The following is a 26,297-nucleotide window of genomic DNA, read 5'->3' on the forward strand; positions in this document are numbered from 1 at the left end:
GGCCTCCCCCTCCCCCCCCCCAGGCGACTGCTCCTTCGAGCCCGATCCAGACACCGGGCAGCTGCGGCCCCGGGTGTACTCGGGACTGCACAGCCATGCGAACAGCCCGCACACCAGCAACCTGAACGTGTACGCCAAGGTGGGAGTGTGTGTGTGGGGGGGGTAGGGGGACGTATGCACGTATGTAATCACGCGTGCATGCTGGTTTTAGGAGAAAAAATGGAGTGTGTAGGTCTCCGTACGGAGTGTTTGTGTGGACGGGTTTTGGGATTGCGGGTGTTGGGGTGCGTCTCCTGGAGGGTTTTAAGAGTGTGGGTTTTTCTCCGGTGGGGAAAGATGTTCAAAGTGGGAAGAAGGAAGTTGTATTGAAGTGGGTGGTGGTGAGGGTGATGATGGTGATGGCTGTACTGAATGGAGTCCGGTGGCGTGAGGGGCAGTGAGGAGCTTTGCCTTTAGGGCTTGCCATTACGGGCCATTGTGGCTGAGGGGTCTTATCGCTTGGGCCCTATTGGGCTATCTGGCCTCTGCGGCTAGTTTGCGGCTGGCTTATCGGCTAACTGGTTGGGTGTGAGCGCGTCCGCCCCTGGCCTTCTTCCTCCTCCTTTTCCCCTGTCTGCTTTCGATCTCACCTCCTTCCCCCATCCTGTCATCACCCCCTCGCCCATCTGCCACTTCCTGCCTTCCTCCCCCGCTCTTTCCTCACCTTTTTCATACACACATACACACATACACACATACACACATACACCTCGCTCCAACAACAGGTGAATTTCAAGCAGCTGCTCAACTTTGACGGTATCTACGTGGCGGACCGTTTCGCTGCCGGGGGCCCCTTGTTCGTGCCCTCCGCCGCCAACACGCGGTGGCTGCCCTTTCCCCAGGAGATGGGGAAGGAGGGGGAGGGGGTGCCACCTGAGGACTTCAGACCGGGGGGCGCACTGGCCTGGACAGCATATCTGGGTGAGGGGGTGGAGCCTGGGAGGGACATGTGGGGGGAGGCGAACCACGAACGAACATGTACTGATACGTTGGGGTGGGAGCGGGTAGGGCTCAGACGTGAGCAGGACGCTGTTCGACCAGGGAAAGGGGGGGATGGACGGAGGGGGGAAGGCAAGAGTTTTATGATGATGGGGTGGGAGCTTGTATTTATTGATGTGGGTTGTGGCAAGGTGCTATGGTGACTGGAAATTGCTCCCACACGAGCCTGGCGTGAGTGTGAAGGGGGAAAGGTGTGTGGGGGGGGGTGGGGTGGGGAACTCTGACGGGCCCGTTCATTCCCGCCCGGGCCCCCTTGAAGTGGCGGCCTTTGGTCGGTGGCTCCCAACTGGGGGAAGAGGAGGGAGGCGGGGAAGAGGGGAAGAGGGAGAGGGGGAAAGGTGTTCGGTAAGGGTGGGCGAGGTTAGGCGCGAGCTTGGGAAGGGGGGTTGACGCGCCGGGGCATTGTCGGCGCGGGCCGATGCAAGTATACCTCCTTCGGGATGGAGGATTACTTCCCCCCAACGTCATATGCCGCCCTGCCGCGGCGATCCGTTTCCTGCGTGTTTTCCGCCACGGCGGCGTGCGCCCGTTTCCCCCCTCCCCCCTTGCTGCAGGCAACTGGGGTGTGCCGCTGACCTCCCCCAACTTCTCCATCACCTGCCTGACCCACAACCTGTCGCTGGCGGGTCCGTGCGACCCCCGCAACCCGCCCGTGTTCATTCTGGACCGGCTGCTGGGGGGTGTGGGGGCCAGGCCGCTGGACGTGACCTGGACGTAGGTGGTGGGCTTGTGGGGGCATATACACAGACATACAGACATACAGACACGTTGCCCTGCCGAGCCCGCGGCTGTACCCTCGGCTGATGCTGGCTAGGAACACAATGTAGCCCGCTGTAACAACAACAACAACAACAACAACAATGTATATATATACAGCTGTTATGTCTGGTGTGGTACCTGGTTTGCGGTTTCAGAGCTCCCCTCGATTAACTGCGACGACCTTCCCCCTCCCCGTTTGCTAGCGCTCCTTCCTCATCCGCCTCGCGCCTCAGCTAACCCCCCGCTCCCCCCCCACCTTTCTCTCTCCCTCACACACTACCACCACCTCGTTGTCTCAGCCCGGTGTTATCCCCCAAGCGTGTGGCCCCCGAGCTGGCTGAGCCCATCAGCGGTCCGCTGGTCCGCCGAGCCGCCGCCTACTCCTGGGAGAGAGAGCTGCCCGCACCGCTGTGGGACGCCAGGGAGCCCCTCCCTGGACTGGGGGGCCTCAGCCTGGCAACACTGGCACGTGAGCGGGGCCGGGGGGTGAAGGGGAGCGGGGCGGGCTGGGGGATGAGAGGTGGAAGGGAAGGGGGGAAAGGGGGCAAATCATGAACAAGAAACAAAGGGTCGATTCCGACGTCCAAATCCGGAAACGGTCCGAGAGTTCTGGAAGCTCAGGCTCAGGGAGGGGGAGCTGAGAGGGGAGGGGGAGCTGGGGTGGGTGGGAGGTGAAGGAGCTGAGGGCGATCCATACGGGCCCTGGTGGGATCTGGTGGGATAGAAGCGTGTGGGATAGAAGCGTGTGGAAGAAGGTAGATGGGCAGGTTAGGTGGCTGGGGTCGAACTCAGGTCCTTAGGGTTGTAAGTTGTAAGGTGGAATGAGGATGCTGTTTTGGCCCAGACTGGTGTGTGTTTTTGTGTGTGAGAGTATGGGGAGGAATGGGGCGATTGGGGGAAAATGGATTAGGGTTGAGGTCCTGGATGTGGAGTTGAGATCACCCGTTAGGGGATCATGTGATAACTGTGGACTAATAGGGGATTGTGGGGCGCGTTAGGTGCACGTGCACGTGCATATGTGTGCGTGTATGTCCACCTTTGTGCATGTGCCCATAACAACTTGCAAGAACGACACGAGCAAGACAGCAGAGGAGGACGTTTCGTGTGTTGAGCGTCGTGGTGGCGCTGCCCGTCCCTCTTCCCAATTTTGAAACTGTTTTCATATGGTTCACTTCCCGACCTCTGGACCCTCCTAAACCCTCCTCACCATCGCATGCACACCCCCGCCTCCTACACGCGTATATCCAAACCCACACCCACACCCTCTGCCCCTCTCCCGGTGCTCACGGGGACAGGCGACACCTCCTCCCTGGCATGTCCTCTTGCGGAAGATGTCCACCGCACCTCCGCATGGGGACCCGCGGGACACTACCTGGGAAACGACCCACGGGTCGCTCACCGCCTGAGGCTGTTTGTGGCTGCGGCCACCGCTGCCATCGTGGCGGCGGCGGCGCTGTCAGCCCTGGTAGTCAAGTGCATGCCACTTATCCTGGCACCACACCAGAGACCCCCTCACCATCAGCACCACCACCACGGCTGCGCTGACCAGCGCTATGGGGGTTATGGAGATGGCCGCTATTGGCACGAGCAGTACGAGGGTAGCAGAGGTACGGTTGTTGAGCCGTATGCGGAGTCGTACCGTGCGGTCGCCTCGCAGGTCGGCTCGCCGCCGCTGCTGGGGCTGCCCCACACCTTCCGTCTCGTGTACGGTGGGCACGACAATGACGTTTACGAGCCGCTGATGCATCGTGAAGATTCGCTCCATGACGTGTCGACGTCGGGGCCGTATCGGCGGCAGCAGCAGCAGCGTGGCGGTACGGCAGCGCCGGCGCACCACCAATGGGACGGCCGGCGTGCGGCCGCGGCCGGTGGGGGCGGCGGCGGCGGCGGCAGCGGCAGCGGGAGATCGGCCTCGGAGTCGTACAGCAGCTTCAACTCGTCCGCAACGGTCAGCGGTGACGAGGGAGCGGCCGCGGCGCCCCCGCTGCAAGGACCTGACGGCCGGCTGTTGTCGTACGATAGCCGTATCCGCAGATTGTCACATGATGGAACGGCGGCGAAGCTTCTCCGTCAAGGCACTTCAACAGTCGGTCCATCGGCCGATCCCCAGGCTGCCGTTGCACGGTTCTCCGAGGATGGCAGTGGCGGCAGCGGTGGCGGCGCCGCCGGCACTGCCGTACCGGCGCATCGCCGTTGCAGCGAAGAGCAGCCGCTGCTTGCGGCGACGGCATCATCTCGCAGCCGCCGTGAAGGCGAAGGCGCCGATGACGGCGCCGATGACGACGACGATGGGGATAAGCCCCGGCGTACCGCATGGCGAGGCTGGGGCAGCTTCGCCTTCCGTACCGCAGCGGCATGTCCGGCGGTGAAGCTCCTGCCGCTTCTCGCGTGGCGGGGATGTTTGGCGGCATGTCGCTGCTTTTGCGGGGCTCTGTGCTACCCCTGGTGGGTGGGAGGGTGGGTGGGTGGGTAGGAGGGTGGGTAGGTGGGCCCTTGTTGGCTGTACGGCTCCTAGGATTGGCATCCAAGGAAGGATGACGGAGGAGTTGCAAGTCACCTTTGCAAATGCATGTGCGTGAGTTGGCTTGAGGGTTGTGATATACCGGGTGCGGTTCCAAAGCTGCGAAAGTGTCTGGCTGGATGTGTGACATCTGCCTCTTGCCAGCCAAGATGGACCTGGTAGCGTACATACGTACAGACAGACATGCGCGTCAGGCATCTCCACCCAGTTCTCCACCAGGGTCATCTGTACCTCCAATTCCAGCTTCAATCACCACCACGAGCTCCACCAAAAGCTACGCATCCTCCTCTCAGACCTCACCACCTCACCAAGCCAGCAACATAACCACGTAAGCCTATACCCCGCACCTTGCCCCTACGTCCCCATCTCTCCCCATCTCTCCCCCACACCCACACCCGCGCCCGCACCCCCGCCCCGCCCCGCACGCGTACTGCCTCTCTAGCCGCTTTTGCCTCCGTGGGAAAGCCGGCGCCGATGTCAGTGGAAGCAGCAGTGGCGGCGGCGGTGGCCCCGGTGGCGGCGGCGGCTCCTCGTCCTCAGCTCGGCGGCGGCGGCGGCGCGGTCTTGGGCCCTACCTTCTGGGTTGTGCCACCCAGCCGGAGCGACGGCTCCTCTGGCTGTCCCTGGGTATCATGGCCTACTCGTTGGGCCTTATCATGTCGGTCCAGGTGAGCAAGTGGGGGAACCGGTCTGTGTGTGCGTGTGTGTATGTATGTGTGTATGTATGTATCTATGCATGTGTGTATATGGATGTATATGGATGTGTATATGGGTGTATATGTGGGTGGGTGGAACGAGGTGGAAGTAGCGGCTGAGGGATATGTGGTTGACAGGAAGCATACGGGTTGACGGTGAGCTGACGGCCCCAAGATGGAGGTCGCCGCAGGATTCGATCCCCCGACGTCGCGACCCCACCTCGCCGTTCAGAGCCACTCGCTTCGCACACGCGGCTTTATGGCTCGCGCGCTCTGTTGACTATTCAGCCGGCGCTGTCCATTTTCCCAAGTTTCATAACCCTGACACCCCTCTGGCCTCTCCTCCCATCTCGGGCCTTCCCGCCTCTCCCCCAGGGCTTACTGGAGACCCTTCACGCGCTCCGGAACCTGCTACTGAGGGGCCTCTGGGCTATTGCGGGGTTGGAGGTACGGCATACACACTGTTTGGGGACGGGTGGAAGAGGGGCCCGGGAGTGGAAGTGTGGTGGTGGGAGAGGTGTCAGGGGGGAAATGATTTGACCTTCTTTCAAGGTCTGCAGTTGCATTATTTGGGCGATGAGAGGTACCTTGTACCTTGTCACCGCCCCTCAGCACATCAGCGCATGAGCTCACTAGCTCACCACCTCGCGACATGGGGAACCACAATATAAGTACCGACACGCCTTAACCAGTACCACGCCCCATCACACCACCGGCGCTTTTTCTGACCCTCCTTCCCCCCACCCCGCCGCAGCATTCTTTTCCTTGGCAGCAGCTTCACTCGCTCGTGGTTCGTCTTTTCCCCCCAACCCCAACCCCTTCAGGGCGTTTTTGTCGCTCTGCTCGCTGCTGGGGGAGTCATTGAGCTGGGCCTTATGGTGGCTGCAGTGTCCTTGGGACCCAAGGTAAGACGCACATACAGAAAGACATGGCAGACGGATAGACGGGTACAAGGACTGAATGGAAGATGGAATGACGGTCAAGCGGAAGGAGGGACGGGTAGAGTGGCACGAAGACAGATAGGCCCATGTCCAGCCATGTGAAAAAGGGGGAATCATTTGGAAGGCGAGGGTAAGACAGCCAGACAGCAGCGGTGCGTTTCCTTGTGTGTTGAGAACGCACTGGACAAGCAGTGGCAAGGTCCCTTAGCAGTGCGCAGAGAGAAGCTCTTGAACCCCTCTACATGCGGCGGCGGCGGCTGCATCTAGTATCGTATTAAACACCACATATTTCCCCGCTCTCTGATACTCCCAATGTCTACCGCCGGGGTATGGCAACGTAACCAACTCTGTCGCCAGCCGCAAGCATTGGGGGGGCAGGAGCGACTCAGTGCACACGCCCGACAAGGAGCGCCGGCGGCAACCGTGCCGCCGCCGACAGCATTTTCGACGGATGCGGCGGCGGTGGAAACTAGTGGTGGCGGCGGCGGGGCCGGCGACGGCGGTCTTTCCTTGACACTTCCCAGCACCTCCAGTGCCCCCCCCGGGTCCTTGGCCCTCTCCATGGGGCCCCCCGGGGCGTTGCAGGCGCCTCTGATTGCCGCCAAGGGCAGCGGGCCCGCTAACGGGCTGCCGTCGACGGCGGCGGGGGCGGCGGGGTCCAGGTCTGTGAGCGGCGGCGGTGCGTCGGATTGGGAGGTATACGGCATTCCACATCCGCACATACATTTTCCGTCGACGGCTGCTGTGGCGGCGACGGCGGCCGCGGCCACCGCCGCTGCGACGGCGGCGGCGTCTGCCGCCGCCAGCGCCGCCGCCACTGCGGCCGCCAAGGTACCTTGGCGCACGTTGGCCTTACTGGCTGCGGTGGGCTATATGGAGGTGAGTTCGGAGAAGTTCAAGTTGGACACGAACCAGCTGCGAAGATACGGGGGGAAGACAGACGAAAATGCAAAAAGCGCGAGGGGGAGGGGGCTAGGAAACGCTTTCGCCCCGTGTCCTGCTTTTCCCGCTGACGTGACTGGTGTCTATCATGACTGGCAGTCTTTCCGTCGTGCCTATCATCTTTTCCAGCCCTTCCCTCCACCCCCCATCCCCCACCCCGCGTTCCCCCCTTCCCGCCAGGTCGCCGCCTCCCTCCACCTGCTGGGCTTCGGTCTGGCTCTGTGGGTGGGGGTACTCGGCGCCAGTGAGGGTTGCTCGGCGGCAGTGCAGGGGTGGGTGCGGGGATGACGGGACTCGGGTGATGCGCCTCAACTGGATTTGACATGTGCTTGCCTGGCCTTGCTTGTCTCATCTCGCTTGCTGTACAATCCCGTGCGGCTTCGCTCTGCCAGCGCCGAGGAAGGACCATGTCCGTCTGCCCCTCAATAATACCCCAAACACCCAAACGTCCTCCAAGCACACGCATCCCCACACACTGTAGGACACCCGGACTAACCCACCAACCACTTTACTCACGTCCGCCGACGCGGCCACCTGCAACAACCGACAACAACCGACAACCGTGCGCACCCAGCCATAAACCTACCGCTGGGGCCCCGTCCATGAGCCCCTCTCCCCCCCGGCTATTACGGACGATCCCCGCATTTGCAACTTACGACATACACCCCTGCTACTTACCCTCTTGTACACAGGTTATATCGGATCATCTCTTTCTCACCGGATGTATGTCTGGATCTGTCCATGATTGGAGTTCCCGGCCCCAGGTGGGCGAGCTACCTTCCCGGGGGGGCCGGGGATGTGGCAGTGGGGCGGAAACTAGACCGCCGCGTCGCGTCGCGAAACCAGAAATGAACCCGTAACCCGCTGGGAACGGCGCCCTATTGATCTAATTGCTGAAGTGATAAGTTTTGGAGGGAGTGTAAGATGGTGTAGGGGTTATGGGGCTTAGGGATGTGTGGGCCGCGGAGGAGGAGGCAGCGGCACGGGGGTTTAATACGGGGGCGACACACCGGACATTTCCTCTCACCGCCGCACCGCCGCACATCTCGAGGCCTTTTGAACAAGCTCAGCTGGTAGGCTGCTCAGAGCTCACACACATACACCGGCACACCCACAGACCAAACCCCCGCTCTCTCTTTCCCTTTCTCTCTTTGCTGTCTGCGTCTTGTGCAGTCATGTCCCCGGGTCGTCCCTTACACATAACACATAACGTCATGACATGTGCGCCCGTGTGCCTGTCTGCACTTGAGCTCCTGCCCCCAACCCCCGAGTTCAGCTCCGTCACGTCTTGGATCTCGTCTGGGGGGCTCTGCCCCCCGGATTTGTATATTGTATATCCCCGCGGAAGCCAGAAGTTAAGAGCCCCCTCACCTCACCTCACCTCACCTCACCTCACCTCACCTCACCTCACCTCACCTCGCCTCACCTCACCTCACCTCACCTCACCTCACTTCACCTCACCTCACCTCACCTCACCCCTCACCTCACCTCACCCCTCACCTCACCTCACCCCTCACCTCACCTCACCTCACCTCACCTCACCTCACCTCACTTCACTTCGTTTCACTTCACCCGACCCCGCCCGTATTCAGATGTGGCGGCGACCTGATGCAGATGTGCAATGTGTGGCGGCAGCTGCGGCTATCGGGGCTCCTGTACGGCTCCCTGCTCATCATCGCCGCCCGCTTGTTGTTGCTCATCATGGCTACAGCCAACTACCACTCCCGACATGCGGTGCTACTGCCGCTACCGCCGCACCATCACCACCACCACCATGGCCATCATCATCAATATCATCATCATTATTATCAGCAGCATCATCAGCAGCATCACCAGTCACGACATCCCCAGCCAAATGGCGATGGTGTGGCTCGCGGAGGCCCGGGGGGCTCTGGTGGTTCGGGCTGGGTTGAGCTGACAGGAGGGGGTGCAGGGGGTTCGGCATGGGCTGGCGGAGGCGGCAGGGGAGGTGGAGGGGGAGGTGGAGGGGGCGGCAATAGCAGGCACCGCGCCACACAACGGGTCCAGTGTAAGAGCAGTGGGCCCCGGCCGCCGGGGTGTCCTGCAACAGCGGCGGATGGTGACGGGGAGGCCGAGGGTATTGGCGGCGATGCGCTGCACTGGCAGCGGCAGCAGCACCAGCAGCAGCAGCAGGAGCCGCGTCGGCGGACCAGACGACAACGTGACGGGGGTGGCGGAAAGGCGATGGCGTCGGCGGCGGGCGATGAGCCTGCAGCGGCGACGACAGGAACGGTCATCGACGGCGACATCAGCATTTGCGGCGTCACGTCAACGAGCCGGGCTGCGGCGGCGGTCGCCGCCACCAGCAGCGCTCACCGGATGCGGGGCAAGTCCCTGGGGTCCTCTGTTATCGCGGCGGGAGATGGAGCGACAGGTATCGGCGGGGGTGGCGCCGTTGCCGGCGGCGCGACCGCGGGCGACGCCGGTGGCGGCAGTGTAGGGGTTCCCGGTGGCGCACTGCCTGTGTCGGCGCCTGCAGGGTTGGCTGGCGGCGGTGCTGGTGGTGGTGGTTCTATGGTGGTTTTGGAAATGGGTTCGATGGGGACGCCAGCTAGGGTGTTGTCGGCGGCCGGTGGCTCCGCAGGTGGGGGAGGTGGTGCGGGAAGCAGCCTTGGCAGCGGCAGTGGCAGTGGTAAGGGTCGTAGGTGGGGTCTGTTTGGGTTTTAGGCTTTGGTTGATGGGGAAGCAGGTGGGGAGGCGTGAGGGTGTGTTGTTTCACCTAGTGCCAACATTTCTGTGTCCTTTATGTGCGCGTGTTGTCATCGTGTTCAGCGCACGGCGGGTGAGGGATGTTTAGCCAGGTTGGTATTGGAGGCGGGATGTGGAGAGGTTTCAAACTAAAGATCGTAAAACTCCATACGACCTCTAAAGCCTGGTGGGTGGTGCGGGCGCCGCTGCCGGCCTGCGAGCTCGGAATACGTGCTTTGGGGTCGGCGAGCGCAGGACGTAAGTGCGAAGGGGGTGAGGGAGGGGGGTTTAGGCAGGTGAGGACGCGGTAGAGGGGGTGTTTGCTGGGCTGAGAGGGAGAGAGGGAGAGCACTCCGGCGTGCGGCGTGCGAGTTGGTGTCGTCACGCTATCTCCACCAAATATTGGTGAAATGTTGACGGCGAAGGCGAGTTATGTGTGCCAATCGAACGATCTGCACACTCCCCGACGCCTACCGGATGCCACCTTGTTTGCATGTTGTGGACGAATCTCGTTGTGTTGACTTGCATGAATTATACGCCGACAGCAGTTAAACAGTTAAGTAGGTAGGTGCATAATAGCCGCATAACAGCCCCAAGGCACTGTCAGAGTATGAGTTGTCATGGCAGTGGTGGTGGTGGTAGTGAAGGACGTGCTGGGATCCTGACTGAGGCAATTGAATTGCAATGAAGCGACTTAAGTTGCTGTCGTTGTGTCTTATGACTCGAGTGCCTTTGGCTGAGTGCTTGTGCGCTTGTTTTGGGTTGCATTACTTGGATGCGTTTATTCTTTGCTTTGGGCACTGTGTCAAACTTCACCTAAAATCCTAACTCGAGATTTGTATTGGAACCTGGACAAAAATGTTTCGGCATAGGGAAGTTGGGACGCGGTTGGGACCAAACTGACAACCGACTGCGCCGTGAAGCGATGCTGTGAAGCTTTGTTTAGGGAGCTCGATCAATGGCCACTCCGCTTCCATTGGGCCTCACTTCTTTGCCATTTTTGGAACAGTGTCGTCTTGGCGTGCAGTTTGTGTTTCATGATGTTCTGCGTGAGGAGTTCGTCTTCCGGTGCGCTCTGGTTCTACTAGCCGAGTAGTATGTCAAGCATCACTTACTCTTGAAACAACGTTAAAATCACCATGGAGAGTTCGTCGTCGACCCCAAAGGCATAAGGCCGTAAACTGTGGCCGCGTTTCGCAATAAGGATTTCCACCCAGGCTGACCCACATGCAGGTTTAGAGATACTTTTTTTCATACGCTTCCCTATGGCATATATTCGACGGGTTATCGATTGGTAACCGGGCCCAACCGATCGGTAGGGTGGGGCCTCGGTAGGGTAATTGAGGAGTTACCGGTCTTTACCCTACCGAAGGGTTAACCTACCGATGGGTCACCCTATAATGAAATGTAATGGAAAGTGCCTAACCATGCATAAGAAGTGCCCTGTCTACACCTAGTTCGATGAAGCAAGCAGTCCTGCCTGCTGAGCTGCTGCGTGCTCCTGTGCTGGCTGGTGCAAGCTGACACATGAAAAATTTCCTACCAAAACTGTCCATGTATGCATCTATAATTTTGTTTTAACATACGCTGTACAAAGGTAAATTTCTTAAAACTTGGACCAAGTCCACACAAGATTTAGGATCCAGAACCTAGCGATTCGGCCCAGAAGTAATCTTAACGAAGAGCTACGTAAAACACTTGAAAAAACAAGCAGTTTTGTGGTTGTAACGTGTTGTACATTGAAAACACGCTAGACCGTTTACCGTTTACGTTTACAAGCTTCAAGCTTGTACGGTCCAGACGAGCCAAAAGGCTCATGAACCGCCAAACTGGAATCAAGAACTCAAAAAAGAAAAAGAAAAATGCCAATACCCAACAGTAACAGATTGATTAATCTTCAACGTACTGCAACCTGCATCTTCTAATGTCGTCCAGGACGCGCGCTAACCCGCGTTGATCCTTGACGCCCATAATCTCGATCATGCGGTCCCCAGGAGTAACCCCCAGGTCCCAAAGCTTCAAACGAATACTCGCATACGCAGGACAATCTAGCAACACATGACATTCATCTTCAACAGCTTGCCGGTTCCCACAGACCCGGCACCACCGGGCAGACCGTTCCCTACCGTGCGGTCGATTAACCGCCAAAGGCCAAACACACATCCTGAAACGCATCAGCGTGACGTGCTGTTTTGGCGAGATATAGCCGCTGCAATGCTTGGGCAAACCCATCCAATGCTTATAGCGGCACATCTTTACCCCTGGTTGCCTATTATCTGAAACAAACAAAGCTGGATCCACTGTTAACCGCTCACTTTCCCAGTCATCGTCAAATCGGCTCCGAAGTTCACAGATCAACTGGCCTACATCTAGTGAACGTGTCGCCAGAGCATCAACTTTGACCTCAATGTCGCCTGAGTCGTCCACACCCGTCCGTACGTTATGACCCATCAACTCAAGGATCTTCAGGACTTTCGCTCCCCATCCATCATACGTCATGCCAGATGATAATGCCAACCGCAGTTCCTCCCGAAAGCAATGGTGGTACACAGAACCTTTTGCCTCAACCAACCTGTTCCAAAAACGAAAAATCAGGTTTGCCCAATGCACTTGCAAAGGGTATTGACCCAGCTCTCTGAATAGTATCCGATTTGTTGGCAAGCCAGCACCACTCAACTGCTTCAGGAAGTTCTTCTGCAGTTCCACCATCCTGTCCTGCAGTGCAATCTCAAAATAACACGATCGTGGTTCCTGGCTAGAGAACCTTGTTCACCATGTTGGAAAAAAACAACTATAACGATAAAAGTTGGAGCTTTGATAATGCTTGACTACCCTAGACCTCGCGCTTTAGAACCTCCTGGCTCGTCTGGGTCTTATGCCAGCACGCCAGCTTGGAATAGCACATGACACTGCATTCACTGCAAATCATCGGGAATGGGCCACGGACTAAGTTCCTCTGGCTAACTTTACTAACTGACTAACGATAATTCAGCTTCAGCTAACCCGCGCTGCGGAAGGGCTTTTCACTTCGGCACCGGTGGTCCTGTTTTCCCGCACCACACTCATCCCGCACCATCCTCATCCCTCACCACCGGCGCTTCCTTATGGTGTGTGAGAGCATCCGCAGTAACAGCAGCCGTTTGGACAAACAGACAGACTAAGTTGATCCGCTAGATTTGGTTGGATGCTGGTGGTGAGTTGCCAAACTCAAAGAGTATACTCTGAAGTCGGATGGGGTGAATGGATTAGGGTGCCCCTCTAGCAGGGGAGAGCAGGGAATTGCCTCGGGAAGGAGGCCACTGGTGAAGCTTAACAACCCTGTAAAAAGGAAAAAACATACAGAGGTACCCAAGGAATGGGTGGTATTGTTGCTTCGGACATCGTAACCGAAAGAATGCTTACGTGGGTAAAGTTGCCAAAGAAAGCGCAAAACCTACCCATAGCCGATCACTGGCTCCAGGAAGGTCAGTCGGATTATTCTTTCTTTCCAAGAGCGATTGTTACAGTAGAGCGCCACGAAGGAAAAGGGAAACAAGGCCTCAACGGGACCACACCAGCCGTCACAACGCAAAACCCACCAAAACCCTAGCCACGGCTAAGCCACCCGCACATTTGCTAGTCACATCGTTTTCTTCCTACAACACCTTCACTCCACAACCCTAATCGCACCATATTCTTTACATTTAATTCATGGGTTGGACCGGCATTTAACATATCAGTTGTTGGTTTATTGGTTTAGGATGGCACACAGCTAGTGTACGACAGTCCCCATTAGCACATTCGCGTTTCTGGTCCAGGCCTCGTCTGTCATGATAACTAACTCACGAAGCCGTACACAAGATGCTATTAACCAACTTGCCGTACGCAACGGCCTTCCATTTTTTGGGTTATTATGGCCCGATGCTCTCTTTCAACTGTCCAATCATCTTGCACCGGGAACTCGCTCACAATAGAAACCAACCATTAATCAAAACCCATAGAACAATAGGATCATCATTGCAATGACGGTCTTGGTCTCCCTATTGGTCTCCCTATTGCCGGGGGCATGGTTAAAACCGCCAGACGGCGGGTCATCATCGGCACATCACCGTTTGGACAGACACTGCAGCAAAAGCCGTACTTGAAAAGCCGCCTACCCTACCTTCGCGGGGTACTTTAAAACCCCACGAACGACACGAACGACAACACCGACAAACGCCAATATAAAAACGCCATATATATTTTACACAGCCCTCGTCGCGAGAGCCTACCTGCCTCCTCTGCTGCTTGCATTCTTGCTGCATCGGGAGATCATTCCCCCATCATTTCCCACCGCACGAACACGCGCCCCTACATTCACGCGGCATTTCGCCGTGCCCATTCTCTTTGGAAAAATGCCACCGCGTGTGCATGCGCACCGGTGTGTCGGTGTGTGTTACGTATGTGACATGTACAGCAGATGTGCCCTCTGTACAGTGCGTGTGTATGTGGTTAGCTGGGGTTGCAGGCCCGAGGAATGAGGGAGGGGTGTATATATATAACATGTGCATGTATCGGTGCTGTTTGGTGTTGCCGCTGTTGTGAACACGACACAAGTTCGTCGTGCGGTCTGCCGAGGAGGAGAGCAATGCTGTTATATATGAAATGCAATCAAACCATGATCACGACCCGGACCAATCTGGCTCCCATCTGGCTCCCACCAGCACATGTGCGCCGTATTGCACGCACACACATACATACATACATACATACATACAACTAACCAATACACCGCCCTTTAGGCCAGTTTCAGAAAACCTTCATTTCGCACGATGGCACCCCATGCGTTGTACGGCAACCCGCAGTCCACAGCTGTCGTACTCATGGTACGTCATGGTGACGGCCGAATAGGGTCTCCACGCTGTTGCACCGGTCGACGGGAGCCACGCCATACGCGATACATGCGATATGCACCCGCATACGTGCATACGTTCCTCTCGGCGAGGAAACTGATGTGCTATTATAACCTTGCTAGCTGAATGCTGTGCGTGCAAATGTTTTCCCGGATCCGTTCTTGGACGCCCGATACACACATGCTCTAACTCACAACCGCCATCAGCTCAGGCCGTCAATATTAAAACATCAACCCAATAACTACCACCATTCGATGCAGCCCTCAGGCTACCTCTCAGCCATAAGGCCCCCAAGGGGCCCAGCGAAGCTCCATCAGCTCCATCAGCTCCGGAATTCCCTTCAGCTGGAACGACCCCAGGCTCAAGGCATGTATTGGCCGTGGAGGCGCACAGCTCCTGCAGCCAGCGTCGCCGTCGCCGTCACCGTCACCACCGGGACTGCTGTCGCTGCAGTCGCTGCCGCTGCCGCCCTCTCGCATGGCCGCTCCTCCACTGCCGTCGTTCCATCCCATGTACGGCAGGCCCGCGTGCAAACCTTTACCTCGGCCGCCGCCACCGCCGCCAGCAGCAGCAGCAGCAGCGGCAAGCGGCCCAAGATCCATGTCGGAGGTTAGCAGCCGGCGGCGTCCTCCATCCGCCGCGGCAACATTGTGACTCCAGGGCGGAGGGCCCTCGTCAATCACTTCGGTGACAGCGGCTCCAGCATTGGCGCGCCATTGGCTGTCCAGGTTTGGTGCGCCGTCTTCCCCCGTGAGCCCGGTGTTGCAGCTGGTGTGGGTGGGGCCCCTGCTGGCGGCATTCCCCGTGCTCGACCGGCCTGGAGGTCAGTTATGAACATGCAAACGGCAATCATAGCTTTTTCTTCTCTGTTTGAATCACAAGGGGTTCAGGGTATATGTACTTACGCACACAATCTACGGTGGGTTTGGGTGGCGGTGAGATTCGGGCACGAGTTGGACGGGGTGGAGTGTACGGCCTCTGGGGTGTTCATGTCGTAATCGCAGAAAGATGTTGTCGCGGCGTGGTTCTCGTGAGGGAGATGACGCCGTGCAATAACTGGACGGAGGCGAGTCGGATTTCTCCCCCGGGGGAGAATTGTGGCAGCATTATTAGTGTTTTAGGGATTTGCTGGGGATTCCAATCCAACAACAAGTATGGAAATATACGGAAGTACGGATCTATAGGGGTTGTGATCCTCCATCCCAAGAGACCTGAAGAGGGAGGAAAGTCTTTAAAGCTTTAAAGTGCGGTGTCATCCACTGTGGCGCCTTCTGCACTCACCAGTGGGGAGGTCGGCGTCATCATGGGAGGCCAAGCGCTGCAGAGGCGGCTGCGATGGTGGCGGAGTATGCTGCTGCTGCTGCTGCTGCTGCTGATGATGATGATAATCCAAGGGGAGCTGAAGCTGCAGCGGCGAGCTACTGGCGACTTGAGCCGCGCCAGATGTGGACGCAGCGGCGATAGGCCCTGATGGCGGCACCATTGTGTACGGCAATGGCTGTTGCTGTGGAGAGCTCCGCTGGGAGGATTTGTACGGCTGCTCGTCCTGGCGGTGGGCCCATTGTGGGTGGCCCAGATCTAGCCGCGCCGTTGGCGGCGGCGGCGCCAAGGGTCCCCGCGGGGGAGAAGGTTGCTGCCTGACGGGTCCCAGACTGCCGGCCCTGTCACCGCCGCCACCGCCGCCGCCAGCACCGAAGGCAGCGGACTGGCCTCGTGGCATCGGCGGGAGGCTCATCGCACCAGCCACAGCAATCGAGGTGCCGCCGCCAGTTCCGCCGCCAGTTCCGCCGCCAGTTCCGCCGCTGGCCATACGGTATATTGCGCCGTCATTGCTGCTCATATGCGCGAGGAGTATGGGCGGCGACAAGCTTCCCGTCACAGGCGAGTCGCCGCCGCCACCGCCGCTGGCAATAAGACAGGCGTCACCCTCGGCGATTTGGCCCACCGGCATTGCCGTACGTGTTTGCAAATAATCAGAAACGCCGTATGCTGGAAATTCGTCAACACCGCTAGATTGCGCATGCTGCCCAATGGCGGCAGTGACGGCGGCACCGCCGCCGCCGCGGCCGCTGCCTGCAGTGGCGGCTGTGCCGGCGTTGAAAAATAGCCGTACACTATTTGCCCAGCCAGCCACGGCTCCGCCGCCATAATTACTGAAGCGGCCACGGCCGTAATTCAAGGTTGTGGCAGTGGCGCCGCTGTCGTGCTGCTGTCGCTCCACCTCCAGTGCCGTACCGGGGGGCAGCATGCTCTGGATGACACTCCAAGCAGTACGACTGCATAGTACCTGTCGTACGGCACAGTCCACAAGTTCACATCTCAGCACCAGGGGACCCTCGTCGCGCCAGCCCTAATGTACTAATGCTCGGTTGTGTTGCGGGCAGAGGTTGAATTGAGAAACAGCAGCAGCAGCAGTGCGCCTACCATGAAGTTAAAGTCGATAAGAACCGGGGCAGGCGTTCGTCACCTTCGACGTTAGCGGCATTATCGCGGCAAAGCCCCTGGCCCTAATGCGTCACATTTATCGCAGCTCTCACTTTGCCACGAAGGGCAAATCGCTGGCGACTGTGGCGGATAGGTGAAAGCCGAACTCCGTCCGCTGGCTCCCCGTATATGCGGAGGGGGGGATATTGCGCGCGTGCGTGCCCAACACCGCCCAATGCATGCACCGCGCGTCAGCCGTAAGGAGGCCCCTCATAAGGCCCCCCGCATCCTCACCTGACCGTCGTGGGCCTTATACGCTATCCTGGCCGCGCGATTCATGACGCGGCCGCGGTACGACAGCCGGCCAGTGCTGACGTGTACGTCGCACGTGACCTCACCCACGTGCAGCCCCGCCCTGATCCGGGGCCCCCGATGCAACAGTCGCCGCGGTGAAGGGTGCACACCGCCGCCACCGCCACCGCCACCGCCACCGCCAAGGGTTGCCCCAGCTACGTTTAATATCCGACCATGCCCACCACCAGTTGTCTGAATGTCGGTGTCTTGTGCGGTCATCGACTCAAGAAGCGTCGGACTGGCCAGTCCAGGCGCCTCTGCCGTAGCAGCCCCGGAGGGTGACGTGGGGTCGTACATCTCACAGCACTGGGGGTGGTGGAGCACCGCGGAGGGCCAATCCTGCAGCCACCGGACGGCGGGAAGCGGCGGTGGAGCCGGGGATGACGATGCGGGTTGAGGGGAGCGGTGTGGACGCATTAGCAGCATTCCCAGCACCCGCGTTTTATCAGTCAGTAAGTAACAGCGAGATTAGCGATACGCGCAGTAGCAGCAGCAGCAGTATTACGGCCTCGCACAAATTCCGCCACGCAGGCCCCTCCACCCCACCCCGATCCCCAACCCACGCCAACTAAAACCCTAAGAAGAACTACCACTCAACGCGCATTCGTCTGTCCACCTCTAGTTGACCCTCGGCCGGCTTGTCCGGAGGCCAGCAGTCGCAACGAGGTCCGGCGGTTGGCCGCATGTCGGCCAAACGTTGCGTTACGTTGCTCCGTAACAGTATCCTGCCCTCCGGTTTCCCGCCTGACTCCGACCGCCACCACCCGCATAACCACACAGGCAGACCCCCACCCACACCCCACCCACCAGGCGGTGGAGTGCTTCCACGCAGTCCAAAGCCCACGACGCGGCGGTGACGGGGTCATGGAAAGCCACCAGGCAAAGCCCCTCTGCCGCCTCAATGACGTAGCCGCCCCGGGCAGCACACAGCCGTACAACTGTGGCCTTGACCAGCGCCAGTGCACGACTGCCGACGTCCTCCAGCTCCGAAACTAATGTCTACAATTTCGCGTGTGCATGTATGCAGGCAAGGCAGGACATGATTCAGGTTGCAGGGGGCTATGGCTTGATCATGGCCCCCTTTCGCTGGGTTGATCCGGCACCCTCCTTCTAGGACGCCCGTACCACTCCAAAAAACCTTAAGTACGGCGAAGGAGGAAAATATTAAAAGCATTAATGCGTAAATGTTAGGACGCACTATCCTGCAATGCAATCTAAAGGTACTCAGAGCACCAAATCTCCAACCAGCACTGGCCCCCTTACATGCCGTACTCGGCCCCGGTTCCGTCCCACCTGAGCTGCGGGTACCGTCAAGAAGGTGATGGAGACATTGCGGCCCACGGGGGCGTCCATATTGCCGTACTGGACAGTATACGGCAGTTGCCCGTACAGCATAGCAGGCATGGTTGCGGTTGAGGGAGCACGGCAGGGCGTGGTTTACAGAAGGTGCGGTTTGGGTGGTGAGGGAGCCGAGGGGCACCCCGCCATGAGTTGCGGATAGGTGCGTATATTGTGGAAGGAAGGAAAGTGTCGTTGCGTCTACTGTGGTTACATAAACCGGGCCGCAAGAGAGATGGGATGAGCGTTGGGTGTTTCTGTGCAGGCGAGATATGCGCGGTGTCTGGGGGGCAAGGCGGTCAATGCAGGTCTGAACTGGAAATCAGATGCAGCTGTTAATGCACCGCACCCAAGCAAGCACACAGCAGCAAGACCACAAGGCCACAGCGCATCTTTCCCTAAGCGCGCCAAGCCCCAACAAGACCTCCAGACTAGATTTCGCAGAGCTTAAAAACAATCCGCAATCGGCCCGTGTATTACCAGCCCCGCGACTACCCGTCGTGTTGCGTGTTCAAAACCCTTGTGGGTGTTTTGCCACGGTACCTGCAGATACGTGACCCCTCGCAGCGGCGCCAAATGAGGGAGCCTCTGCCTGAGCCGATATCCAACCAGCTGATACAGCGCCAAACCACGCCGCGCTACAGCAGGTAGTATCGACATTGGCGGGGCTGCTGCTGCTGCTGCCGCGGCATTACGGCCGCCCCAAGCACTCCCGACGTGTACACTGGCGTCATTAGGATGAAGAGCTGCGGCTGCCGCGTACGGCTCGTACGACATATGCCGTGTTGAGGGGGTCAGTGCGCCGCCGCCGACTTTGCTGGAATGCGTGGAAGGTTCGGCAGCGCCGAAGATCCTGTTGGCGGCGCTCACTCCGCCGGCCAGGGCCGTCACTGCAGCGGCGGAGACCCCACCATCAGCTGTGTTGGCGAGGGCCTCCAGCTCAACATCTCCACAGTAAATGGCCATGGGGGCTCGTGAGTCCAGAAGTTGCAGGATAGGCAGCAGCTGGTGGAGCGTGCGCTCGGAGGCAAGGATCATGGCGCCGGCCGCGGCGTCCGAGACCTAGGGTGCCGAATGAAGGGGGCAGGGGCATGGGGGGGAGGGTGTACCGGGGGGTGACGCCAGCAATGCAACGCAGTACAGTAAGGCCCATGTGTTGCGACGACGGCGTCCCGGCGCCGTCATGGATCCAAGATGACGGGATGGGGGTGTTGACGGAAAATGACGAGATGGAGGGATAGAAGAATATGGAAAATGTTGTGGTCCCAGCAGTTCCAAAGCGCAGTGAGGATTATATCAATCCACACAACAAAAGCATACTGTAAATGCAATAAGTATATCGTGTACCAGTACACGAGAGGGAGAGGAGGACGTCGGCAGCCTCCAAACGTTTCAGACTGGTTAGATGGCCCATGTAAAACTGTACGGCAACAGCGTACGGCGTCAATATATTTTCCTCACCGCCTTTGCAATCTTGAGCGTGTCCCCTGTGTATGACACGGCGCCGGTGGTGGGGTTGAAGGCACAGTCCGCGGCGTTGGTGATGCCTGGTCGGCGGGCACCGTGAACCAACGTGGACCAGATCGGTTGGTTTGGGTTGGGAAAATCAGCGGACACAGACAAATGACTTAGTTAATCTGTTGGGCAGTTAACGTTGGAAGCTTGGCGGCCTCAAAGGAGCAAAGAATATACTCCCCAGTCCCAGACCCCGCCTCACGGCCCTCAGGGTTTCGGAGCCCCAAGGACCCGCCCTGGAGCGCAATGAGCACTTGAGACGAGAAGGGGTGAAGCATATGTTGTTAGGGGTGCCCGGCGTACGAACGGATACGGGACAAAGCAGGCTTATAATGTACAATTTAACGGCATGACTGGAGAAAAGGGTTGATATTCCGAGCTCCTTGCTGGAATATTTGCGCATCTGGCCTCGAGGAAACTCGATCTTCCGTATCCGTACAAGTTAGGACGCTAACTTGCCAGTCAACGTTTGGTCCCATGGGGCGCTGGCTTGGATCCTCTTCTTTCCGTTCCCCTCGCCATGTTCCTTTTCTAGTTTTTTCCATTATGCAGTCCTACACCAAGTGCCTTTCGGCAGTCCTTGGGAAGCCCTTGAGCCCCCAGCCCGCTCGTATCGGGCAGCGTTGCAAGTACGGAATTTAAACACCTAAGTCCGTGCGGAAGTTTACACACACCTGGACTAAGATTTACGCATGCCTGACCACCAAACCGTCTCTGGAGTCACGAATTGCACGTCGGTTTGTGTTGAGGGCACCGAGAGAATCGACCTACGGGCCACAGCCGATCAACCGACCCTTTGCACACGACTTGGAAATATGACCGACCCATGGGTCCCTTACACTGACCTGTGTGGAGCCCCATCCGCACGCGCAGGCCGCGGAACGCCAGGGCCGGGCCACCAGCCACGACGTTGCCGGCCAGGAAGCGGGAGGTGCGAACACGGCGGCCGCCACCATGGGTGCTCCCACCGCCGCCACCACCAGCAGGTAGGTGAGCGGAGATGGCGGGGAGCCCCCCGGGGCTCATGCCACCAAAGGGACCGGCGGCTGCGGATGCGCCGCTGCCGCTGCCGTATAAGCCACTGAAGATGCTGCCCTGCAGGCTGCCGTTGTGGTGACCGCCAAACGTCAGAATGTTGTGCAGTCTGCCGGCCGGTGAAGACGCCGCATGAGCTGTGATGGCGGCCGCGCCGGTAACCGGGAACAGCTCCCGCAGAAGGTCACCCCAGGTTTTGCGCTGCCATGCGGCACTGTCGGCGGGACCGGCGGCGGCGCCGCCGCCGCCGCCGGAGGCGGGGTTGGCAACTCGCGGCTCGGCCGCCATCTGCACTGGCGCGGTGCTGTGCAAGCTGTAAGCACTGGCGACGGGGACGCTGCCGCTGCCGTAGTCCGCTATCGCACTGCCGCTGGCGGCGGTCAAGAAAAGCGGCACGCTAGCATCTCCACTGGCGGCTTGATGTGATGAGACAGACGGCCTGTCCACGGCAGAAGCGGATACCGCAGCGATGGCGAGGTGGTTGGAATTGCCGCGAACAGACACGTCCTGGCCGAGCTCGAGATAGCGTGGCGGATTGCATGATGTTGTGTACGGCGACGGCATGCCTGACAGGCCGCCTGCGGCACGGCTGCTGACAACTCCGACGGCTTCGGCGGCGTGCTCGATGTACGGCTCCCTGCGGTCCAAGCCCGTATCGTACTTGTTGCTCTTGTACGGCGGCCACAAGGCGACTTGAGTCGGCGACGACGGGGGATTACGTTGACACCCCCTCGTGTGAAAAGCAGCCGTTACGGTGGCGGCGGCGGTGCTGCCTCTCCGCCCGACTCCGACGACCACGTCTTGACTACTACTGCCGTCAACGCTTTTTAACCCGCCGCTGGTCGCCGACTGTGACGGCGCCGAAGATCCGTACGACATTGCCGTGTTCGCCGGCATCAGCAGCTGCATCAGCGGTGACGGCAGTGTCGATGGCAGCGACACAGGTGATGGTGACGGGCTGTCCATGAGGGTTCTTGAGAGATACGGCCCCTCACGAAGGGGAGCGGGGGCGGATGGCGACGCGTGTCCGGCAGTCCAATGCCGTACGGGTTGGCTCCCGGCGCCGCCGTCACCGCTGTCGCCACCATGACCGCCGGGGACACCAACATCCCCTGACTGGTAGTACGCCACATCGGGGGCAGATAGAATGCGAGCCGCTGCGTGAATGCGCTCGGTCTGCCGCGCGCCAGCAGCGGTCGAGGACCGATGTGCCGCGTCATGGGGATCTCCGGAAGCTGCACCAGCGGCGGTGGTGGTGCCATCGACACCGGCTGCCGGACGGATGGGGGCGGCAAGGGATGTCCTCTGGCTGCCGCTGCCAGACTCGGATGTGACTTCTGAGCAAGTGATCGCCGCCTCCTTCCCAGGCGGGGAAGTAATACTGGCCGCGGTTGGCATCTCGTCAGTGGAGGTAGCGGCAGAGGCGGGTCCGCTGCCGCAGCCGCCGCCGGCGGCGTTTACACTTTGCACCCCAGCTGCGCTGTGGAGTCCACGTGAGAGTCGCTCTAGCATAATCTTTTTCGATACCTACGAAAGCGATGATGAAGACGGTTTACCAGGTGTTTCTTAGGCGTTATGCAGTTGCAGTAACGCACGCTGTATACGCACGCTGCGGATGTACGGTCTTAGCTTGTCCCGTGTAAAGCAGCTTGAGTCGCGAACGGATGGCCCTGAAGGAAGCATCATCATACTCTCACCCCCCAGTACACTAGCCGTAATTCCCCCCTCCACCCATCTCGCAACTGAGGTCTTTAATTTATTTTTTTTAACTGACGAGAGCAGATGATGATTGAACGTCTTGGTGTCATGAAATGATTTCTGCGTACTCCGAAGGTGCGTTGATCGTTTGTGCAAGCGGCCCAGGTGGTTGGCCCTTCTTGCTTGATCAAGCAGAACCCAAAAATCGCCTGTGCGTCCCTGAGTCCCTTTAGGAATCTGAGGCCTGGCTTCCCATCATGAGGCACTTGCCACAAGGGACCCACGGGTCCGTCCTCTCACATACTCACCTGGCGGAGCAGGTCCATCGGCCGGGCGAGGCGGCCCCGAGCAACGACGGGGGGAAGGGCCTTCTGCCCCTGCGGGGTTGCGGGGGTTCAGCATCGGCTCGACAGGAACCTAACGGCCGGTGTAAACACACGTCGCGAGGTGTAAACACACGTCCAGGCGGATTCAAGGTAGCAGGTGTATATAGCGGGTAGGGACGGTCATTCAGGAGCGGAGCGGAGAGAGATTCAACACCAAAGTATACTCCACGGATGATGTTCGCTGATCACACCTTTCTTTATCGTGGTTCCTACAGCGTTTGACAGCACCGAGCTATCGTACAGGACAATGTTCCTTTTCCGTACCTGCTGCCCTGGCGGTGTTGCAGCAGCGGCCGTCTCGTCTATGGAGCGCCGAGAGGGGAACTGCGAAGCCGCCATCGATGGCACTTTTCGCGCAAATATGCCTGCATTCGCACTCGCACTTGCAAGCATAAAGCGGCTGGCGAAGGTAGCGGCGGCGGCGGCACCAGCCCCGGCGTCAGCACCAATTCCCCGCTCCGGGACCCCGGGTGCTGACATGGCTCGGGCGCGCACCATGCTGCCGTACGGGTCCCTAAGTCGTTGCTGGTTATGCTGTTCAAGGTGATTTCCTTGGGGGTCACCGCCGCCGTGTCGGGAGGAATGATTGTGAAGGTTCAGAACGCGGTTGCCGCCATGCCCTTGTGGTAGTTGGTGGTTAGGGCCTTGTAGTGCGGGATCGTACACGCACATCGCCCGCCCGCCGGTACCAGATGAATGAAACCCGACGTCATGACATGCCAACTGCAGGGCATGCGATGGGGATGCAGCAACTGCAACGCCGCCGCCACCACCTGTTGTGCTGACGCCACTGTTGTACCTGTCGTACTCCTGTGTGCTGCCCTTGCAGCTAAGCACGGCACTGCCAGCACGACTGCCGGTAGAACTGTCGCACATCTGCGAACCGCTTTCACCGTGACTGCCGTACCCACGCGTATTGCCGCCGCGGCTGGCCAGCTCACGCAATGAGGCAGCTTCCGCCGCGATTGCCGCCATCAACACGCTCGCGGGCGTCGGTAGCGTCGGCGGCCGCGACTTCATAGATACCGGAAACGAAGGGGTAACGGCGGGTCTCTCGCGTCCTGCCATCAACGCCGCCGTCGCTGCTGCCGCGGCCGCAGGCTCTGGGCCTGCTAAGGACTCATCGAGCGCCCCCCGTTGTGCCAAGGGTGTACGACAGAGGTGCGGTGGCGGGGCAATGTCCGACATGGTTCCAGCAGAGATGGAGCCCGATGTGGACCCGAAGGCGACGGATTGGGAGGGGCGATGGCAGGGAGGTGCCATGCCGCCACGGAGATCCGGCCGTGACCCTTCATTGCTGCCGCCGGCGCCATCGCCATCGCCATCGCCATCGCCATCGCCATCGCCATCGCCATCGCCATCGCCATCGCCATCGCCATCGCCATCGCCATCGCCATCGCCATCGCCATCGCCATCGCCAACGAAAATGCATGATTCTCCTAGAAGGTTGTTGAGACCTGTTACATCCCTGCCGCCAGGTATACCCCCGCAGCTGACTCCAACCGTACGGTAATGTCTGCGGCTGCCGCTACCTAAAATCGTTACCGCCGCCTCCGCTGAGGCGCCAAAGGTGGACGGGATTTGCCGCGAGTCATCGTCATGCTCGTCGCCGATTTCGACACCACCGACGCCGTCATCACCGCCGCTGCCAGGGCGCTGTACGGCTGTCAGTGACTGCATGGATCTCGGCCAGCAGTAGTGCAGCAGCGAAGGCCGTCTGAAGGCGCCGCCCAATGTGGGATCCAAATTAGGCAATGGTGCGCTGTCCACTACCACGCCCGTCTCCCTAGCTTCAGCGGCTAAGGCTCCAACGGCGCCAGTGCCGCCGCCACCGGCACCTCCGGTCCTGCCTCTTGCTGCGGCGGCACCCATGGCCTCAGCGTCGCTGGTGCTACTAGTGCTATCTTTGTCGCCATTGGAGATGTCATAGGACCCTGCGGCGAGGCCGTTCGGGTGGCTGCCGTTGGTAGCGCCAACGGCGGGAGCGACGCCTCTGCGTACGATTCTCACCCCGCCGTCGGCCACGACCGGCTCCGAAGCCAGCAGCATTGCCAGTGGCTCACTTGCCATAAGGCCCTCTGGCAGTGTAGCAATGATCGCCGCTGCCGTTGTGCTGCCGTACGACGTGCCTAACGGGCTCCCAACTGCCGGTATTGCCGACAACTGACGACGGAAGTTGTTTAGATGCTGCGGACATTCTTGCAGCGGCTGCGGCTGCTTGTCCTGGTTTTGATGCATGCCGCGTACATCATCGTCACCGTTATTGTCACCGTCGCTGCAGCCGTCAACGCCAACTCCGCCGCCACTGCCGCGCCTGCTTTCACCTCCGCCTTCACCATCGCATTGTCCTTCCTCGCTGACAGCACGCGACGTCCTGTAAGTGCTAGGCGCTTTTTGGTTGGGTCCAACCAGTACGGAAAGTCGTTTCGTAGCCTCCGCCACCGCCGCTGCTGTCGCTACGGCCATGAATGCCGCCGCCGCTACGCCGGCGGCTTCTGCGGCCTCTCCTGACCCTGCACCGTCTGCTATTGCTGGTGGTTTATCCGCAATCTCTGTGTCGGGGATGCGTTTCCGGACGGCGCCGGAGTCCCCTGCTGGAGTTCCTTCAGTGGAATATGCTGCTGCTGCTGCTGCTGCCGCTGCTTGGGGGGGTCGATGGGAGCTGCTGGCGCTATGAAGGTGAGGCTTGAGGGGAACCCTCGGGCGAACGGCCTCGGCCTCAACCTCGGTCTCAACTTGCTCTTGTATGGGTTGGGGCGAAGGAATGCCCCCGCTGCTGCGGCGCACACGGGCACGAAGAACCGCGGCCGCAGTGGCTATGTCGGTTGTTGTCGTGTCCAACGGTCCCGACGGGCGGCTGCCGGCGCTGTTTCGGCCTCCAGCGGCCTGGACCCACGCAGACAGACTGAAAAACCTACTTGCATGCGGCGAGAGGGTAGAGGTGGTTAACGTGGATAACCCGTCAAGACCCGTCAACGGAACAGAGGGGACTGGATGGTGATCGTGCCGGTATGCGCTTTCCGTTGCTGACGTGGATAAAATACGGTAAGCCGACATTCAAACCCCGCGTA

The 26,297-nt window shown here is 59.5% G+C and overlaps 2 protein-coding genes across 2 annotated transcripts in view; one reads left to right on the top strand and one right to left on the bottom strand.

Moving 5' to 3' along the window:
* The window catches only part of VOLCADRAFT_97750 (uncharacterized protein), a gene marked incomplete at both ends in the record, with an annotated part of 23,137 nt that extends 12,436 nt beyond the window's left edge, over positions 1–10,701 (top strand). Inside the window, 18 exons of the mRNA XM_002956674.1 lie at positions 24–139; positions 765–960; positions 1,593–1,752; positions 2,097–2,266; positions 3,093–3,404; positions 3,455–3,506; positions 3,832–4,242; positions 4,761–4,986; positions 5,389–5,460; positions 5,838–5,918; positions 6,540–6,616; positions 6,761–6,833; positions 7,077–7,168; positions 7,589–7,660; positions 8,173–8,551; positions 8,608–8,790; positions 9,397–9,501; positions 10,615–10,701. Of these exons, the coding sequence (XP_002956720.1) occupies positions 24–139; positions 765–960; positions 1,593–1,752; positions 2,097–2,266; positions 3,093–3,404; positions 3,455–3,506; positions 3,832–4,242; positions 4,761–4,986; positions 5,389–5,460; positions 5,838–5,918; positions 6,540–6,616; positions 6,761–6,833; positions 7,077–7,168; positions 7,589–7,660; positions 8,173–8,551; positions 8,608–8,790; positions 9,397–9,501; positions 10,615–10,701 (2,864 nt within the window). The remainder of the gene's footprint in view (positions 1–23; positions 140–764; positions 961–1,592; positions 1,753–2,096; positions 2,267–3,092; positions 3,405–3,454; positions 3,507–3,831; positions 4,243–4,760; positions 4,987–5,388; positions 5,461–5,837; positions 5,919–6,539; positions 6,617–6,760; positions 6,834–7,076; positions 7,169–7,588; positions 7,661–8,172; positions 8,552–8,607; positions 8,791–9,396; positions 9,502–10,614) is intronic.
* A 4,050-nt stretch (positions 10,702–14,751) lies between these two features.
* Positions 14,752–25,296, bottom strand: VOLCADRAFT_97751 (uncharacterized protein; the record flags this gene model as incomplete). The annotated part of the gene is made up of 13 exons (XM_002956700.1): positions 14,752–15,293; positions 15,758–16,763; positions 17,195–17,593; positions 18,062–18,253; positions 18,548–18,616; positions 19,136–19,230; positions 19,504–19,654; positions 20,054–20,139; positions 20,310–20,360; positions 20,953–22,669; positions 23,149–23,217; positions 23,491–23,949; positions 24,772–25,296. 13 exons carry the CDS (start codon positions 25,294–25,296, stop codon positions 14,752–14,754), a joined length of 5,361 nt encoding a protein of 1,786 aa, XP_002956746.1.
* Positions 25,297–26,297: the final 1,001 nt, after the last annotated feature.

This window comes from Volvox carteri (genome assembly GCF_000143455.1).
Source record: "Volvox carteri f. nagariensis unplaced genomic scaffold VOLCAscaffold_64, whole genome shotgun sequence".
In the NCBI taxonomy this organism is placed as follows: domain Eukaryota; kingdom Viridiplantae; phylum Chlorophyta; class Chlorophyceae; order Chlamydomonadales; family Volvocaceae; genus Volvox; species Volvox carteri.